Source organism: Schistocerca nitens, chromosome 7 (genome assembly GCF_023898315.1).
Source record: "Schistocerca nitens isolate TAMUIC-IGC-003100 chromosome 7, iqSchNite1.1, whole genome shotgun sequence".
Lineage (NCBI taxonomy): Eukaryota > Metazoa > Arthropoda > Insecta > Orthoptera > Acrididae > Schistocerca > Schistocerca nitens.
The window spans coordinates 607,886,246-607,907,892 of record NC_064620.1 but is presented as its reverse complement, the minus strand read 5'-3'; the positions used below and the strand labels follow the sequence as shown (position 1 = coordinate 607,907,892).

The following is a 21,647-nucleotide window of genomic DNA, read 5'->3' as shown; positions in this document are numbered from 1 at the left end:
AAACAACATTGTAAGAAACTGGATTTGGAGCAAATGAAAAAACTGTTACATTAGTATGGAAAAGAAAATGAGATATTTGGAAGCTCCCACAGTGTCATATCCCTTGGATGACACTGTTTTGGCTGGCTAAGTCTGAAACTTCTGATGAGAAGGATGCAATTACAACAAAATTAGCATGGAGAACTGTGTTATCAGAGAATCTTCAAGAGGTGCTAATTGTCTACTGCCTAAGGATGGAGTCTCTTTTCTGTGAGTTAACAAAAAGAGATATTAGCTAGATGGCTTATCAGCTGTCTATTAGGTACAGTATCAACAATCCCTTTGGTGGGACTGGGACTGCCAAAAGAGTTTGACTGAGACCATATTTTAGGAGACACAAAAATATTTGATCATAGCAGAATCCAATTGGCACATCACAGGCCAGAGTCTCTAGATTCAACTGAAATATAGTGTGAAATTCTTCAGTGTGACATGGAATCATTTTATTGGTCATTCAAAGCAAAATCTCTGCCTCATAAGTTGCTTTGGAAAGCCAGATAGAAGCTCTCACAGTGACACAAGGAGGCTCATTCATTACAGTCATTCCAGGCTTGAATGCTGATGGTTCCTTCATTGCTCCAATCATGTAGCTTCCTGAAGAACAACATGAAAAAGCAGTAAATGAAAGGAGCATCATGTGGGTCTTTTCCCGTGTCCTATCCCTCTTGTTGGGTACAGAGCATCCTGTTGAAGCAATGGTTTGAACATTTCATTTTCAAAACCTATCAGAGCATGAAGTCTCCTGCACTTCTCACCTTAGATGGCAACTACAGTCACACCTAAAACACTCGGGTAGCTGAACTGGATGGGATTGATCATGTTCATTTAATTAGCTTCCTTTCTCACTGCACCAATAAGATCCAGGCACTGGATCAAATGTTTATGGGACTGCCAAAGACCTACTATTGTGAAGAGATCTGGGAAAGACTTTGAGCACACAACAGGACACTAGGACCAACTAAGATTGTGGAATTCTTTGGTCGAGCCTATATGAAAATTTCTGACTGGTGAAATTGCCATCATTGTGTTGAGCATTACAGTCATTTTCCTGTGCAACAGAAATGTTTTTAGCAATCTTGACTTCATTGCTGCAAATGATGGAAGTCTTAGGAATAGACCTACTCAACATCCTTTTGAGCAAGAAAATCAGGATCAGCTAGATGAGGGTGGAACTAAAGCAGATTACTAGAATTTATTAATTCTCTATTACAACAAGGCTTTGGTTTGCTTCTCGACAAGGCTCAAAACAATCTGCACTTCATAAATAAACACAAAGCATTTTCTTCCGCCAGGTTGGTCTGCTGTCCTAGTTAGTTGGAGGCCCTACGACATATCACCTATAACACACAGCAAGAAAATGTCGAATTGCATCAATCTCTACCAGAAATAATGAGGACAAAAAATATCTCGAAGGAGCTTGTATGGGAGGAAGAGCTGCAGCTTCACTATGTCTGAATCACTGGAGTCAGTAGTTTGGCAGATTCCACTGATGAGGTGGTGAAAATGCATTCTGAAATAGCAAGTGGAGACACAGAACACATGTTCTGTGGTGCAAAATTTTCCTGAGTACAGTGCCAAATGTGAACCCATGAGGAAAGTTCTGGTCATGATAAATATCACAATATCTGTGATTTTTTTGTCTCAGAAAGCAGTCATCTTTTTTCAGTTTTCTGGAAATTATTTATATCAGAATTAAAACAAGTAAGTAAATTTGTGAAGTGATTGAAACAGACAAATTTAAAATAAATCTATGTTAAAACCCTCATTTATTAATATATGCAGAGTTATATCCGTAAAACCAAAATTTTCCACAATTGCCTCCTTTCCCCTGCACATAAGATATCATTCTTTTCTATAAACTGGTTTCAAATTTACTGATGTTCGGAAAATTTTCCATGTCATTTATACTTAACTTTCTATGTTGATTTCACCTTTCTGTCTCCATCATGTCCTGATTGTTCATTAATGTGAAGGGCAATTATCAATTAACAACAGATATTTTACACAAGCATTTGTCTCAGTTCAAAATGCATCTTCCATAGTGTTCAAATACGTGGATTGGATCACTCCTTGACAATCCTAAGCAAGTGATCTCACTCAGGTACTTCCTCATACATACTCCACAAGCAACCACACTAAACCCCTAGTAATCTTTTTTTTTCCTGTTTCACTAGCAGATGGAGTGAGAAGGAGAAGAGTGTCTGTATGCCTCTGTACAAGCCCTAATTTCTCTTATCTTGTCTTCACACTGATTATGTGAAACATAGGTCTACACTGGCTGTAGCAGAATGATTCTTCTGTCAGCTTACTGAAGCATCTGTGTCACTCTTGCATGTTGATATGTAAAAAATCCATCAGTACACTTCTAAATTGCTTCATAGTCTTCCTTTAACCTGTGCTGGTCAGGATCCCAAATGCTAACAGCAGTCAAGAATACTCTATATGCGATCTCCTTTATAGATGAACTACCATTTCCTAAAATTCTCCCAATGAACCCAAATCAGACATTCCTCTTCTTTATTAGTGTACTAAAGTGCTCATTCTATTTCATATTCCTTTGCAGTATTATGCCTAGTACTTAATCAATATGTATTATAAAATTTCTCTTACTACTCGTAATAATGGGGTTGATTATAGTTTCTCTTTATCTGCTGCAGTCGTGGTCCTGATAATATTTACTGTCACTGTGAAACAACTACTGGAGAGTTGATTTAGTTTAAGCTTGCATTAAGTTTCATAGTTTTTTATTATACTTTGAAAACAAAATTAAAGTATAATTACAAAGGCAATCAATACTTACAATACAAAAGGAGCAGCTACATGCTCAAAAACCAAAACCAGACTGAGACCCCTTGCCAACATGGCTGTTAGTATTTATACTTTCTTAACAATTGCGAACAATCCTCAGCATTGTTTAAAATTATTATTTCATTAATTAACAATTTAAACTCTCATCCTAAAACAAATGACATATTTTAATGATTACCTAGACTTTTATATATTAAACACATGAGTGAACTCTAATCTCAATACAAGTTGAAGCAAGTATAAACACTTAGGTATCAAATGTTAACACACACTTGTTATATTTACTAATTACAGAAGATTCGTATCATATAAAATGTTCCTACCAATTAACAGACTTCTACACATTAGTGTAATTAAGATTCCATAATTATTTTCTTCATAACTTTTTTACAAGTACATATTTCCATACACCTCTATGTCAGAAACTACTGTTTATGGTTAAAATTTATGCATTTTTTAAGTTTTGCTTGGACTGTTATGTTTCAACAACGCCCAAAAGGATTTGTGCAAGTGAAAGTTGAACAAAACCTTTTCTGACAAATCTAAGTAACAGTCCTCATTTTACAATCAATTGGATGAACAAAGAATTTGTGAAAAATTAGTACAACCAAATATGTAACATTATCACAGATTATTTTGTGCCCTGTTCAACTATATTAATTAATAGCACAAAGAAAGAACAAGTTAATTCACAGAATTTGTCTGCAGCGTGTATTACAACAGGAAAATGAGGATGTCTGTCATTAGGTCCTCTAAGTTCTCCTGAGTGCAATGGAGACACCGGTGTGTATAACTCTTTCTCAATATTGACGATACATTGTGGAACGAGTGTTAGTATTGGATTCTACAATACTCAAAATCCATATTAGTTTGTATCTAACCACCTCCTATCTTTGGCAAGTGCACAAAGTATTTGACTATAATATAACAAAGTGTTCAGTCTCTTCTATGTGCAATAAAGAGCACTGAACTGAACTACACTGTAGATCTCTGCTCGTCAGAAGCTTTTTGTTGTAAAAACCTGAAATGTGGCTCATACTGCACTCCTTATGACCATCATATATACTGTGTAATTTATTGTTTTGAATAGAATAGTTCAGTTCAGCAAAATTCCAACTGTTCATATTTAAACATTTCCTGACTTAAATCTCATATTGTAGTTTTAACTTGTTCTTTGATAACATATCACTAAGATCGTACTAGTACAAATTTTTTTTTAAAGTGGTACAGCACAGGTCTCTGAAATTTATATTGACATTTACTGATAATATTGAATAACAAATATATTATTATAATATAGTACAAGTAAATTCTTGGAGTATAGTTCCTCAGCAGTTTACATAATTCAGTCTACATATGTAGCACGAAATGTCTCACTAATGTCCAATCTTTCCATTTTTTCATTTGTCAAGACACTTCCAAAGTCACTTTCCTACCTTTACAATCATTCAAACATTAAGTAACAGAATGATACATAAGAGTGCAGTTACATATAACTCTGAATGACAATATAAGTGACTAATATATCATATTGGTTGTGTTTTATAAGTAATTGAAATGGCACCAACAATTATGTGGTTGGGCCTTATATACAGGTATGTGTTCACAACTTTGGTGTGAATACACAATAAATGATTCATAAATTATTGGTACATCATACCAAAACATGGTTAGGCAATATACATTGGTAAGTGTTCACCACTTAGGTGTGAATACACAATAAATGAATCATAAATAATTGGTATATCATGACAATTTTATGGTTGAACATTACACAGTGGTAATTGGTTCATAAATGTCAGATACATCATGACAATAATATGAATAGCTTTTATACATTGGTAAGTTGGTTTGAGCATAATATATTGTTAAATTGGTATATAAGTGACAGATACATCACGACACTTATGCGGTTGAGCATTATATATACATACATCCTATAAAACAGGCTTTAGTCATTTAATAGGCTGACAGGGTAAATGAGACTAGTCTCACCAATAGAGACATATACATGTGGACAGAGACAAGGATAACTTGGTACTCAAATGAGAAGTAATAAATGAAACAGAAGATTCAGATGCTAGTATATAGCAAAGTAAATACATAAGTAAATGTTTATCATTTGGGTGACCACATACAACAAAATCAGACATAAATAAATAATATAGTATGACAGAGTATGGTTACACCTAATAATGCAGAAATGCTAGTTTGTTCCCTGGATCCTCCTATAGAATAGGTTTCAGTTACTTAATAAAGCTGACACGGTAAATTAGAAGGGTCTCAGCAATAGAGACATATGCATGTGGACAGAGGGAAGGATAGCTTGGTACTCTAATGAGAAGTAAGAAATGAAATAGAAGGTTAGGAGTACTGGAGTCAAAAAAGAAAAGACAACAGACCCCAAAGACAGGTACCCCCTCTACCCAGGACCCCCTCTATTCCAGTACTTCACTGTGGCACCGGAGGGAGAAGAGTGTTCAGCATTCCCTGCAGAATGGACTTGCCACAGCTTCACCTTCCCAGTCCCCAAAAATTAACCCCAACACTCCCTATTTATTGATCAACGAATCGCGAACAAATAGCATTCTGTTGGACAGAGTAAATGACAAATACAATGCTGAACTGGTTGACCAAGTAATGAATGCTAGTATCTAACATCTGACTTACAAGCAGTCCCTCTAGTATCTGTGTCTTATCAAACATAATCAATTACATAAACATATAATATTGAAACCTGTGACATATCTGAGACATATACATGAAAATTACTAAAGCAAGGTACAGAATTACTGCTTTCCTCTGATATCCATTGCTGCTCATAGATAAATTATTACATAAACATGAAAAAATAGAAATAAGGTTGCCAAATGCTTTGAACTGCAGCTTATTTGACATCAAAAAAATAAACAAAGTCAACTGCCTCATTGAGTGGATCATCCAAGTGTCACAATGTTCACATTATGTGAAGCACTTTTGTATGCATCAATATATTTGCTAAACATCACAGAGTCAAGTGTGACAATGACAATAGAATTTTCTTTTTGTTACATTTTCAAAATTAAACATGAAGCAGGTCTGAGATATAAAATTAAAGTTACTGGAATCTCAGCCAAGTGATATACAAGTTCCTTTTCCAAACGTCATGGCACATATAAGTCTTACATTAAGTTCAAGGACATGTTTCATGTGTTTATGATGTTACAAAATGTTATATAAGGCAAAGACAAAAGATACATATATGTTTTTTAAATGGCACTACTTATAAATAACCAAATGTCCTCATCTCTTTACAAGACAAACTCCGACTTTAGAACAACTGAGCCAACATGTAAATTTCAGGTCAGGAAACCACAAGGACGGATAAAGGGATTTGCCCACAATAGCTGTCAAAGGCACCTTGTTCTCATAGCTTGAAAGTCATCATCCCAAATTTTTCAGCATCATCTTGTAGAGACTGAGAGCCTCCATGGCCACATGCCACTGTAGAATCAGATTTTCATTGGCAAATTAAGTACCAGCAGGTTGCTTCCAGAACACGTACTGCTCAACAACTAGTTCACATATTTCTTATTGGTCATCAACACATTAGACACGATGTAGCGACATCAGATCAGACAGTAATTAAAATTGGGCACAGATAAGGCAACTTCCAACATAGGTTAAGGAAAAGGGTAAAGTACTAGTGGTTAAATATGAATGGGTTAGTACTAGGAGTAAAATGGTTAGTTCAGCCAGTCTAAAGGTATGATAAATATATATTCTCTCATCAGTTACATATTAATGAATCAACTAGTCTTCAATTGAAAGTAGATGTCATGAATATGAATCCTCAATCTTTATTTTTTCCTTTGCAACTCATTACACATGAATCATTAGAATATTTTCAACAAGGTATTGGAGAAATTTAAACATTTTTCATTAAGAATCAGGTTGTAAGCTAACATTTATATATATTGAAAAGCATTGACTTGCTGTAACATTCAGCAGTATTGAACAGTTCAGATTTGTGTTGACATTGTTACAAAGAATACCTTGTGTCTATACTAAGGAGAAAGCATGACTTGTACAGACACCAGACATGTAGCAAATATCATCCCTATTTTATTGTACTAGGATGGCAAAAGAATAATCAAACCATTGGTAATCATATTTAGTCATTGAAGTGGTAGAAAATTACATGAAAATAAAACTGTGCGAGTCTTAAATCTTGGGAATCAGAACACATCTGTTCCAATAACTATCTCCAACATAAAATTCTATTTTCTTTATGCTCCACAGACAGAGCCATTCTAGTAATTTAAACATTATAAATTTTTTTTCTGATAATTGTTCCTTTTCCAATTACACAGTAGATCTAATACATGTTAGGGACAAGATCATGACAAGGTATTTTCATACTTGATAGTAAATCAACATCTATCCAGTGACTTTCACATAATAGGTATAGTAACAGTTGAAACCAAATGAGAACACACATACAGGGCTACAAACAGTTTTAACTAACTGTAATCGCATCTCAGTTTTTAAGTAATAAATTGTTGCTTTAGCAGCACAGATATCTTAAGTAAACTTCACATCAAATTTAAACATTTTCTCAACTTTTCATAAAGTCATCAGCACAATGAGATTATAACTTCATCAGGACAGTACACTACTGGCCATTAAAATTGCTACGCCATGAAGATGACGTACTACAGATGCGAAATTTAACCGACAGGAAGAAGGTGCTGTGATATGCAAATGATTTGCTTTTCAGAGCTTTCACACATGGTTGGTGCTAGTGGCAACACGTACAACATACTGACAAGAGGAAAGTTTCCAACCGATTTCTCATACACAAACAGCAGTTGACCAGCATTGCCTGGTGAAATGTCGTTGTGATGCCTCGTGTAATGAGGAGAAATGTGTACCATCACATTTCCAACTTTGATAAAGGTCGGATTGTAGCCTATCATGATTGCAGTTTATCGTATCATGACATTGCTGCTCGCGTTGATTGAGAGCAGAATGAGTGTTAGCAGAATATGGAATCGGTGGGTTCAGGAGGGTAATATGGAATACCGTGCTGGATTCCAACAGCCTAGTACCACAAGCAGTCGAGATGACAGGCATCTTATCCACATGGCTGTAACAGATCGTGCAGCCATGTCTTGATCCCTGAGTCAACAGATGGGGATGTTTGCAAGACAACAACCACCTGCACAAACAGTTCGATGATGTTTGCAGCAGCATGGACTGTCAGCTCTGAGACCATGGCTGCGGTTACTCTTGACACTGCATCACAGACAGGAGCGCCTGCAATGGTGTACTCAATGATGAACCTGGGTGCACGAATGGCAAAACATTTTTTCGGGTGAATCCAGGATCTGTTTACTGCATCATGATGGTCACATCTGTGTTTGGCGACATCGTGGTGAATGCACATTGGAAGTGTGTATTCGTCATCGCCATACTGGCGTATCACTCGGCGTGATGGTATAGGGTGCCATTGGTTACATGTCTCGGTCACCTCTTGTTCGCATTGACAGCACTTTGAACAGTGGATGTTATACTTCAGATGTGTTGCAACCCATGGCTCTACCCTTCATTCGATCCCTATGAAACCTTACATTTCGGCAGGATAATGTACCACTGCATGTTGCAGGTTCTGTACGGGCCTTTCTGAATATAGAAAATGTAATCACATGTCAGCTCTAGTATAATATATTTGGCCAATGAATACCCATTTATCATCTGCATTTCTTCTTGGTGTTGCAATTTTAATGGCCAGCAGTGTAAATATTACACCAACTCTCCTCAAAACTCATACTCTGGTTGTATTATTAAACCTGCCCAAAGTTTGTACTCATATTCAGATAACCAGAAAAGGCAGCTTGCCCAATATGAAAATACGTGCATCAGTTCCTTTTCGCATCCAGTCTCTATTTGTCCGAATCAGAAAGTGGAAGGGGATGAGTTTTTACACAAGTAAGAGAGGATGTGACTTGAAAAAGAAAGAATCACACCAGCTCGGAGCCTTGGGTTCGCCACCCCCAAATTGCAAAAAGAGCTTGCAACCTCCTGAGGAAAGACAGTTCTTATGAAGTTATATGAGTGATGAAGGCTGTTTATATAATTTCAGCTGCATAACATTCATGAGTCCAAATAATCTTTTGGACTTAGGATATACAAGTCTGTAAGTATTTGTGTGTGGGTTTTCAACAATTTGAAATGGTTGTATGTAAATATCGAAAGATTTCTTTATTTCTCTATTTAGCGCTTTAGATTTGGTATAACTTTTTGTCAAAGCTAGATCCCCAACTTTGAATTCTGTGGTTTTTTTTATCTGTTTGTCATGCCATTGTTTTCTTTTTTCATAATAATCTTTCCTAGTTCTTCTAACTATCTCATCTCTTTCAGCTGCTGTTATACTTTTACAAGCTGGAAACACTGTAAGTTCTTTGATTGAGTAAGGTGGTTTGTGGTTAAACATGATCTCCTAAGGAGAGTATCCTGTGGTAGTATGTTGTAGGCTATTCATAATGTCTTCAAATTCTTTAACGTAACATAACAAATTTGTGTGATCTTTCTGACAGTGAGTTCTACACAATCTACCAATTTCCCTCATGCACTGTTTAGTTGGGTTGCATGTAGGTGAATAGGATGATATTTAGATATGTCTGATGTTATGTTCTGTTACAAATTCCTTCCAAAATTTAGATGTAAATTGGCTCCCATTGTCAGATAAAATGGCCTTAGGTGTACCCCCCTTAATAAAGTAGTCCTTAATAAATGTAGAAGCTATTTCCTTACTAGTTTCTTTCTTTAAAGGATAAAATATCACATATTTAGAAAACAAATTTACAATGACGAAAATATACTGAAATCCCCCCTTTAGCTTTTGGAAGTTGACCATACAAATCTATCCCTACCAAATCCAACTGTTTATGTGGTACCACATTTTTTTTTTAAATCCCTTGTTGGTTGGGTTACTAACTTTTGTTCTTTGACATCTATCACAGCAGGCAATTAAGGTTCTAACTCTCCTGGTCATATTATGAAAATATATACACTCTTGTATTTTTTGAGTATATTTTAATGCACCACTGTGTCCGAAGTTTTCATGTGTGTACTTTATCGAAGTATTTGTGTGAGAATCTGGCCAGCAAACTTTCCAAGCACCACTGTCTGTGCTGTGTCTGTAAAATAGAATACCTTTGAAAACCTGATAATACATTTGTACTTTCTCATGACTTTTCTTCCCAAAATAACTTTTAACAAGCTTCCAATGATCGTCACCATTTTCATGTCTTCTCAGTTGATTACAGATTTTTCCAACTTCACTTCCCTCTGACATCTTTAAAATACATTATTTTAAACTTTCCCTCCTGACTATTATATCCATTATCATTTCCATTCCCCACTGGCATTCTTGTCAGGGCATCAGCAATGACATTTTCCTTACCCTTTATAAAATGAACTGTGTATTTAAACTGCTGTAAGAACATTTGGTAATTCTCCCATGATACAGTTTACACTCTTGTAAGTAAGTTAATGCTTTATGATCTGTATAAACTTTGACTTCATGCCCAAACAAATAATTTTTAAATTTTTTGAGTACCCATACAATTGCCAAAAGTTCCTTTTCAGTTATTATGTAACTTCTCTCATGTTTTTATAAGGTTCTGTTTGCAAATGCTATAGAATGATGTTCAATTTTTCCATTAATTTCTTTCTCTTGGAATAAATGTACCCCCAGTCCATAATCACAACTGTCAGTCATCAAACAAAATGGTAAAGATAAATCAGGTCTATGGAGGATTTCAGTTTCTGCTAATTCTTTCTTAATTCTGTCAAAAGCTATCTGGCATTCATCAGACCAATCCCACACTGCATTTTTTTTTTTAACAAGTTGTTCAAGCATGTTGCATAAAGTGTGTGTGTTTTCACACATTTTGATAGAAGTTTACTAATCCAAAAGAAGATTTTAAATCTTTTTTATTTCTAGGTTTTGGGAACTTTGTGATGGCCTCAATCTTTTCTCAATCAGGCAAAATCCCTTTTTCATTTATGCAGTGGCCAAGAAATTTTAATTCTTTCATTGCAAACTTACATTTTGCAAATTTCAAAGTCATACCCCTGTCTCATTTTCTTCCCAATTTCTTTTAAAATTTGAATATGTTGCTCCCAGTTCTTACTTGATAACAAAATGTCATCCACATAAATAATTAACTTTTGTAACACTTCTCTACCCAAAACAAAGTCCAATCCCCTAAAAAATTCTGCTACAGATACATTTAAACCAAATGGTACAACACAATATTGAAAACATTTCCTATTATACAGAAATGCAGTGTATATTCTAGAATCTCTTTCTAATTCAATCTGATATATTTTGCATTTTCAGACTTATTTAGTAGTTCATCTATACTTTCAGGATGGTCAGTTTCTCTCTCCAAATATTTATTCAGGTGCCAAGAGTTGAGCACTAAACGAATACCCCTATCTCATTTTGAAACTACCACTAATGGGTTATTGTAAGAACTACAATTTCTTTCTATTATTTTCCACCTTCCATTTTCTGAAGTTCTCTTTCTACCTCCTTTCTCTTACAGATAGGGATAGCACACTGTTTTATGAAAAACGAGTCATTAGCTTTTAATTTTAGTCTACATTGATACCCTTTTTTTCTCTCTGGTTTTATATCAAATATGTCATTATAATCCCACAAAAAATTTTCAAACTCTCTTCCGTTTTCTGCATTAAGGCTTTCAGTTTCAGATACTTTTTTAGCTACTAGTTTACTGTAATAATTAGCACTACCCTCACCAATACCAAATTATTCCCCTTCCTCAAAATACCTATCACAGTCAGACTCTTGCATCTCTCTAATCTGACTACTTAGACCATGATCATCCATTACAATACTCGTTTTTGGTTCAAAAATGTTATTTTCATGTCACCCCAGATAACAACCAGTTCATACCTAGTATCAAGTTTTCATTTAAATCATCAATTACTAAGCATAATTTTATAAACTGTACATCATTATTCATAAATTCAAGTAAGACTTGTCTGGTAATCAACTTGTGTGTGCAGCATCAACGACCAACACGGAACATTTGCAAGAAAATGGGATGTCTTCCCACTGCTATTGTGAAAAACATGCCAACAAACGAATAATGTGTCTAAAATGTCAAATAGTTTACCACTATAAATGTGCAAACATAAGTTCAAAACGAAAGACTTGGTACTGCTTCAATTGCTGCAAAGACAAAATGCATGAAAATGTAAACAGCAAAGACAGTAAAGAAGATGATATAGCATTTCTATTAGATTAAATTCTTAGGTTAAAACTAAAAAATGATGAACTTAAACAACAGTGTGAATCTCCATTGTACAGTGATGTGGTAATAAAAAATTTGATTAGTAAAAATACTGGTGACAGGACCAATAACACTGTTGAAAATGCAAGGAAACTGTGAGAAATGGTGTTGAGTGCACAGAATGTGGAAACATTTTTCATTTTGATGTGGAAAAGTAGATCCCTCACTAAAGGGACAGGAGATAATCATAGAAAACTGGAACTGTGATGATTGTAGGTTGAAAACTATTCTGACTAAAATATGCAATATACCCGATTATAATGGTCCTGAAGATGATAAAGTCTACAAAATCACATCTGAAGCCAAACACACAAAACACAAAAACATGGACTGTGGCACAAAAAGAGCAGATGCATTTAAATCATTTAAAAAGAAACTCAACAAAAAGTCATGCAAGAAAGCAGATTTGATGGTGCCTGTTTTGAGACTGAATAAAACAAACAATGTATCAAATGCGATGGGTAAGGAACGAGATTGAGCACAGAGTCAAGAAATACAAAGAGAAAAAACAATATACATTAGAATCTACTCTGGTGGTTTTGGAAGAGGGATGGCTACAAAAATGAAGACCCTGACAACCCAAAAAACATTAAAACTGAAGGCATAGTGAAACCTGGAGCAAGATTCAACCAGATCTTCACCAACATTGAAGATTGCAGTAGTTTGACAAGGAGTGACTTTGCAGTTCTTATAGGTGGTTCCAATGATGTATACCATAATGAAACAGCTGCAGCAACAACAGCTCTGAAGACTACACTGGGCAAGTTAACAAACACAAATGTTATATTATTTAAAATACCTCATCGTTACGATTTAATTGAAGCATCATGTGTAAACAGAGAAATAACCAAAGCTAACAAAGATTTTGAAACAATTTGCAAACAGATTAAAAATGTAATGTTTTTAGATATTAAGGAATGTATCAGTTGTAACCATAAACCCTCTGACAATTGTAACTTCTCGAGAACTTGTCGTACAAGACATGGTCAAGGCCTAAGTGGAATAGGAAGGACACTGCTGGCCCAAAAAATACTGAGCATGGTAAATATCAAATTATCTTCTCAAAACTCAGAACCAATTCAGGGAAACGTATAAGCTGACCAAGCCTGAAATGTGTCAGTCTCAGTCAAAACCTGAAGAGGAAAGTACTAGGCAACAAAATGCTTGAGCTGGAAGTAATTTTAAACCGTAACCTTAAGGTGGTTTCTGTGCTGTGTATCAGTGAGCACTGGCTTCAGGACACTCTGTGCAACAAATATACCAGACTTTGATCTAGTAAGTAACTATTGCAGGGAAACTTATAAATGTGGAAGTGTATGCACCTATGTTAGAAGTAATGTTAAATCTAAGGAGGTAAAACTTAGCAAGTTGAAGTGCACAGAAAAAGATTTTGAATGTTGTATTTGTGAACTTACAGACTGTCAAACTATCATTGCTTGCATCTATAGGCCCCCCATCACGTTACTTTACCCAATTCTTACATTACATAGATGATCTTTTAAATGAATTGAGAGGCAGGTCAAAATGCACAATAGTTCTTGGTGACTTCACCATTAATGTTAACAAAAATAAGAACAAGGTACAATTATTAAATCTGTTTAACAAATACAACATGCAACCTACAGTGCAGGAAATTACCAGATATGGGGATGGGTCGGAAACAACACTTGATCAGATATTTACCAACAAACAAAGTTGTGAGTACAGTGTTGAAGTAACAGATACAGGCTTTTCTGACCATATGGCTTTAAAAATGATAAGGAATGAGAATAATAAGAAATACACAGTCACTGAAAACTATGTACAAAGAAGACTTATTAATGCCTACAAAATAAGAGTATTTAATAGCATGCTAAAAAGAGTGCAGTGGGGCATGGAACAAACTGATGATGCAGGCAAAAAGTATGAGTTTTCTCACTGATTATAAATACTGCTACGATGTAGCATTCCCATTAAAAAGAATTAAAGTCAGTGAGAAGACAAACACATGGGTAACACAAGGGATTAAAAAATCGGCAACCACTTTAGAGACCCAAGCAAACATGCTAAAATAAATACAACAATAAAACCATACTACAGGCAATATAGAAGGGTCTATAGGAAAGTTTCACAGCCACCAAAAAGGCTAAGCAATGATTAATACATTAATAATGGAAGAAATAAATCAAAATCGATTTGGAAGGCTATAAACAATAGCATAGGAAAATGTAAAACCAAGACCCATAATTTCAAAATTAAAAGTGAGGGTAAAGTGATAGAAGATGCTCAACAGGTAGCCAATATATTCAATGAACATAGCACCAAACCTATTAAAAGTCTGTGCAATTCAAACAACAAAAACATGAAAGTACCAGCATGTGAAAAAGACAATGCTTCTGTACCCAGTAACAGGATGTGAAGTTACAAATGCAATTAATAAACTGAAAAATAAAATGTGTTGCGGTATTGACAGAATTCCAGACAAGGTAATCCAACATAGTTCTACCAGTATAGATACTCACCTAACTGACATTATTAATACTTCTTTCAGGACAGGGGTGTTCCCCTCAAAACAAACTCTCCATAATAGAGCCACTTCACAAAAAGGATAGTACAGTTGACATAAATAATTATAGACCAGTGCCGTTATTGTCAGGTTTCTCTGAAGTAACTGAAAGAGTAATGTATGAAAGGCTATCTGACTTTCTGAATAAAAATAAAATACTGACTAATACTCAAAATGGGTTTAGAAAGAGCAGATCTACAGAAACGGCAGTCTTCAAAATCACGAAAAGGATTCTAAATGCCTTGGACAAGAATGAATTAAGCTGTGGAAGATTCTTACATTTATCTAAAGGATTTGATTTAATCAGCTATGACTTGTTGCTTATGAAACTAGAATGTTATGGGGTCCGTGGACTTGCCTTCAAATGGTTCAAGTCTTATCTCTCTGATAGACAACAGAAAGTACAAATATGGCATGGAGGCAAAGAGTATCTTTCAGATTTCAAAAAAAACTAGCTATGGAGTGCCCCAGGGTTCTGTGTTAGGCCCTCTGTTGTTCTTTGTGTACATAAACAATTTGCGAAACCATCTGACAGTTGCCGAAATGGTGATGTTCGCTGATGACACTAGCATTTTTATAAAAGGATACACTGAGGATGATTTACAGCAGAGTGTCTCTAGGACAATAAATGAGATAGGAAAATGGTTTAGTGATAATGCTTTGATCATAAATAAGGATAAAAAGATTTTGATGAATTTCAGTAATATTAAAAGTAAAGCTAGAAGAAGAGTAAAAGCTGAGTTAGTGAACTATGTTATTGCACAAGCTCCATACACAAAATTCCTCGGTATATGGGTGGATGAGCACTTGAGATGGGAAAAGCATCTAGAAGCTTTGATTAAAAAAATTAAGTAAATACTGCTATGTGCTAAGAATCCTCCGGGAATGCTGAAACACTGAATCATTGCTGTGTGCCTATTATGCTTACATGAACAGTTTGCTTAGATATGGTGCGATTTTCTGGGGAAATACAGGTACTGCAAAACAAGCTTTCGAACTTGAAAAAAGGGCTATTAGAATAATGAAAGGGGTTCCCTGCAGAGTGTCATGCAGGGAAATATTTAAAGAATTTAAAATAATGGCTCTTCCTAGCTTATATATCTATGAATGTGTATGCTTTCAGAAAACTCACCAGGAATTTTCAACATTAAATAATCAGGTTCATAACCATGAAACAAGGAACAGGGATGATTTTGACAGAGACACCCACAAATGAGCACAATAACAAAAAAGTGTAAACTACCAGCCCAAAATACTTTTTAGTGCATTGCCTTCTTCAATAAAGAAAATTAAAGAATTTCATAAATACAAGGTAAATCTTAAACAATTTTTAGTAACACATAGTTTTTATAGCATTGAAGAGTATCTGAATATGGAAGAGTTGTTGTTGTTGTTGTTGTTGTTTTCTTCAGTCCTGAGCCTGGTTTGATGCAGCTCTCCATGCTACTCTATCCTGTGCAAGCTTCATCTCCCAGTAGCTACAGCAGCCTACATCCTTCTGAATCTGCTTTGTGTATTCATCTCTTGGTGTCCCTCTACAACTTTTACCCTCCACACTGCTATCCAATTCTAAATTGGTGACACCTAGATGCCTCAGAACATGTCCTACCAACTGATGCCTTCTTATAGTCAAGTTGTGCCACAAACTCCTCTTCTCACCAATTCTATTCAATACCTCCTCATTAGTTATGTGACATACCCATATAATCTTCAGCATTCTGCTGTAGCACCACATTTTGAAAGCTTCAATTCTCTTCTTATCCAAATTATTTAACATCCATGTTTCACCTCCATACATGGCTACACTCCATACAAATACTTTCAGAAACGACTTCCTGACACTTAAATCTATACAAGATGTTAACAAATTTCTCTTCTTCAGAAATGCTTTGCTTGAGATTGCCAGTCTACATTTTATATCCTCTCTACTTTGACCATCATCAGTTATTTTGCTCCTCAAATAGCAAAACTCCTTTACTACTTCAAGTGTCTCATTTCCTAATGTAATTCCCTCATAATCATCATCATCATCATCATCATCATCATCATCATCATCATCATCTTCATCACCACCACCACCCAACTTAATTTGACTACATTCCATTATCCTTATTCTGCTTTTGTTGGTGTTCATCTTATATCCTCTGTTCAAGACACTGTCCAGTCCACTCAACTGCTCTTTCAAGTCCTTTGCTGTCTCTGACAGAATTACAATGTCATCAGCACACCTCAAAGTTTTTATTTCTTCTCCATGGATTTTAATACCTATGAATTTTTCTTTTGTTACCTTTACTGCTTGCTCAATACGCAGATTGAATAACAGAGGATAAGCTACAACCCTGTCTCACTCCCTTCCCAACCACTGCTTCCCTTTCATACTCCTCAACTCTTATAACTGCCATCTGGTTTCTGTACAAATTGTAAATAGCATTTCGCTCCCTGTATTTTACCCCTGCCACCTTTAGAATTTGAAAGAGAGTATTCCAGTCAACATTGTCAAAAGCTTTCTCTAAGTCTAAAAATGCTAGAAAATGTAGGAAAGCCTTTTCTTAATCTAGTTCTAAAATATGTCATAGGGTCAGTATTGCCTTACGTGTTCCAACATTTCTATGGAATCCAAACTGATCTTCCCTAAGTATATTGTAGCCGTGACTTATTGAACTGATAGTTCGGTAATTTTCACATCTGTCAACACCTGCTTTCTTAGGGATTGGAATTATTATATTCTTCTTGAAGTCTGTGGGTATTTCGCCTGTCTCATACATCTTGCTCACCAGATGGTATAGTTTTGTCAGGACTGGCTCTCCCAAGGCTGTCAGCAGTTCTAATGGAATGTTGTCTACTCCGGGAGCCTTGTTTCGACTTGGGTCTTTCAGTGCTCTGTCAAACTATTCACGCAGTATCATACCTCCCATTTCATCTTTATCTACATCCTCTTCCATTTCTGTAACACTGTCCACAAGTACATCGCCCTTGTATAGACCCTCTATATACTCCTTCCACCTTTCTGCTTTCCCTTCTTTGCTTAGAACTGGGTTTCCATCTGAGCTCTTGATATTCTTACAAGTGGTTCTCTTTTCTCCAAAGGTCTCCTTAATTTTCCTGTAGGCAGTATCTATCTTACCCCTAGTGAGATAAGCCTCTACATCATTACATTTGTCCTCTAGGCATGCCTACTTAGCTATTTTGCACTTCCTGTCTATCTTATTTTTGAGACTTTTTATTCCTTTTTGCCTGCTTCATTTACTGCATTTTTGTATTTTCTCCTTTCATCAATTAAATTCAATATTTCTTCTGTCACCCAAGGATTTCTACGAGCCCTTGTCTTTTTACCTACTTGATCCTCTGCTGCCTTCACTACTTCATCCTGCAAAGCTACCCATTCTTCTTCTACTGTATTTCTTTGCCCAATTTCTTGTCAATTGTTCCCTTATGCTCTCCCTGAAACTCTGTACAACCTCTGGTTTAGTCAGTTTATCCAGGTCCCATCTCCTTAAATTCCCACCTTTTTGCAGTTTCTTCAGTTTTAATCTACAGTTCATAACAAAGAGATTGTGGTCAGAGTCCACATCTGCCCCTGGATATGTCTTACAATTTAAACCCTGGTTCCAAATCTCTGTCTTACCATTATATAATCTATCTGAAACCTGTCAGTATCTCCAGGATTCTTCCATGTATACAATCTTCTTTTATGATTCTTGAACCAAGTGTTAGCTATGATTAAGTTATGCTCTGTGCAAAATTCCACCAAGCGGCTTCCTCTTATTTCTTACCCCCAATCCATATTCACCTACTACGTAATATTATTTATATATATTGATATAAAATATTTGTATTTATTATCAAAGTTTTTAAAACAAATTGAATATAAGAAACTATATTGTAATTGACTACATCCATACAATGTATGTTGTTAATGGACGAATAAAGAGATTGATTGATTGATTGAATTTACTGCTTTTTCCTGTTGCCCCTTTTATCCTTACCCCTGTTACTGGAAATTCTGTGAAATTTTTATTATTTTTGATCCTGTCTCAGCTTTCTCGATATTCCTGTAATTGAGCTGCCTGTATCCAGAAGACAGTTTCCTATCCAATCATTAATCTGTACTACAATGTATGGACTTCCAAATTGTTTAACCATTTCATTGACCTTATTTTCAAATGACAAATCCTCTTCTATGTCACAAAAATTAACCCCTTTATCACAATAAATACCTTTTATTGCATATTCTACAGATTTATTTATCATACGAGCACCAAGAGACTGTTCCACATTTTTCATGGCAATTTTATCATCTGAGTGACACTTTGACAAATTTCATTTAAGACCTTACACTTTTGATCACCATACTGACATTTGCTAATATAGTCATTGACTACATTTAGTACTCTATCACTAATTAGATCTTTTCCATTTTCACAAACACATTCAGACACAACATCACAAACATCAACTGATAACATTAACTGGTAACATTAATCTGTCAGGCACTGCTCTACCGGTTTTAACTCATTACTTGAATACTCGCCAGAAATTTCAGAATCATTCAGCATCAAATCATCAACTTTAACTTCTACATATAGCATCCTCATCAGAAACATTATCAACACATTTAATATTATTTTCAACACCAAACTAATTTCACATGCTTCTTCAACAACCTAAACACTGTGATTACTTTGTTCTACCACATCATCATTTTCCTGTTTATTATCTACTGTAATTTCATCTCGAATTACTCTACCATTCTCACTTCCATTGCCTAGCACATGCACATCAGCATCCACATATACAGCACCACTATCAGCATCAGCATTTTCACTCATTTCACAGTCACTCAACATTCTCACTAAACCAAACTCATCATCAGATCTGTTCTTATCACCATCAACAGCTACTACAGCATTACTATTGTTAAATAAATTTGTCAAAGTGTCTTTTTCTAATTCAAATTCAGATTTTTTTACTTTTTTGTTCATCTTTGTCTTCAGATAGAAAGTTTTCCCAAAATTCCCTATCAAACTTCATTCTACTCACTTCAGGTTGTATTCTGGGTAGAATATTTTGTTATGTTCTATTTTTCCTGCCCCTTCCCCTTCAGGAATTACTACAATGTGCCTGATTGTAATTCCGATGTCTATTTGCTCCATTTCGCCAGGCTCCAATAGAAGCAGGTCTTATTTTACTGACCATTTCTTCTGTTTTCAAAATTTTTACTATTGTTTCCCTGATTTTGCCCCCACTGCCTATTTCTTGGTTTGAAATTCCTATTCTCAGGTCTCTGCCTCTCATTCATCTCCCCATTTCTTCTGTCATCATTTCTAAATCTGCTATTAAAATGATAATTGAAAGCTCTGTTATTGTTATTCCTGCTTTCATCAGGTCTGTCATTACATCTGTCATTTCTCTCCCATGTTAAATCCAATTTATCTATATATCAAACAAATTGTTCAACTGAATCATCAGGTCCGTAGACAAGACTCCACTGTTCCCTATTCGGCAACCTACATTTTAGAGCATCTATTTGGATTATTTCGTCTAGTGGTTTATCAAGATGTACTGAAGTTCTTAACTGTTGTTCACAAAAAGTTTTCATGGGTCCACTACACAGTTTGAAATTTGGCCCATTCAAAAATTCTGACTTAATTCTAGTTTGTTTAGTTTCTGACCAGAATTTGTTCACGAAAGCTCATTCTACCTCATTAAAGGACATTTTGGGTTTGATTGCTTGGTTCGCCCATGACAAAGCCATCCCATCTAAGAACTTCTTAAAAAATTTAATTTTCAAATTATTGCTCATTTTATCGGTCAAGTTGCCATTAATCTGGTACATGAAATCAACTCTCTGTATATTGCCCTCCCATGAAAATGTTTTTATGTTTACGTTACTCTAAAATGGACAGTAACTATAGAAACATTTCACAGCAACGGAATCTTGGATTTATTGAAATTTAGATTTAAAGTTCAAAATTTCACCTAAACAAGTGCCTACATCTTCTTTTAACTCTGTGAAATTATCATTTGCAATTTTCGTGAAATTTTGTATATTTTGGTCTGTTTCTGTGAATTTCTTCACAATATCTTTGTTGAGCTATTTTTTTAATTGTAACACTTCAACAGTAGCAACTTTTTCAAAATTTTCTACAAACTCTAGTCTCTTCAAATTTTTGGTTTTCGTGCTGTAAGGTATCAATTTCTCCTTCTATAGCCAACACATTTTTGGTATTCACGTCTACTTTTTCCCAGCACTTCTCTAAATTCTCTTGTCTCGCGAATCTGGGTTCCATGGTTGTCTAACTTTTTACAGATAGAATCAAGCTGCTGATCAAAAAAAGTTTTATGTTCATCAAATGATTTTTCAATTGTCTTTTGCTGTTCTTCTATCACCTGAACTAATCTATCCAAGGCTGATACATTAGGTTCAAATCCATGAAATGGTGAACGTACACTACTGCAGTCACTGTCCTCTCCGATTTCATTGTCCCGATTAAGAACATTATTATCAGTAATATCTACACTGTTTTCCAAGTTTCCATTAATAAACAATCTCAAAACATGAAAGTTCAAATAATTATTTCGTACTTACAGACAGTTGGTTCTCCAAGTTGCATTTTCACTTAAGTACACGTTCTAGTGTTACTCACTTTCTTCTCTGTCCTGTTTTCAGAAAAATGTTATATTATTTCAACAAGCAGATTAACTCTGAAACAAAATACAAGATTAGTTTACAGATTTACACTGCATCACAGATCCTCCACCAATAATAACATTTCTCGAACTACTCGTAATAATGGGGTGGATCATAGTTACTCTATATGCTGCAGTCGTGGTCCTGAAAAAATTTACAGTCACTGTAAAACAACTACTGGAGAGTTGATTTAGTT

At 35.2% G+C, this 21,647-nt stretch overlaps 1 protein-coding gene across 1 annotated transcript in view; it reads right to left on the bottom strand.

Moving 5' to 3' along the window:
• Positions 1 to 493: 493 nt before the first annotated feature.
• Positions 494 to 21,647, bottom strand: part of LOC126195770 (trichohyalin-like) — a 173,089-nt gene continuing 151,935 nt past the window's right edge. Inside the window, exon 5 of the mRNA XM_049934402.1 lies at positions 494 to 633. Within this exon, the coding sequence (XP_049790359.1) occupies positions 494 to 633 (140 nt within the window). The remainder of the gene's footprint in view (positions 634 to 21,647) is intronic.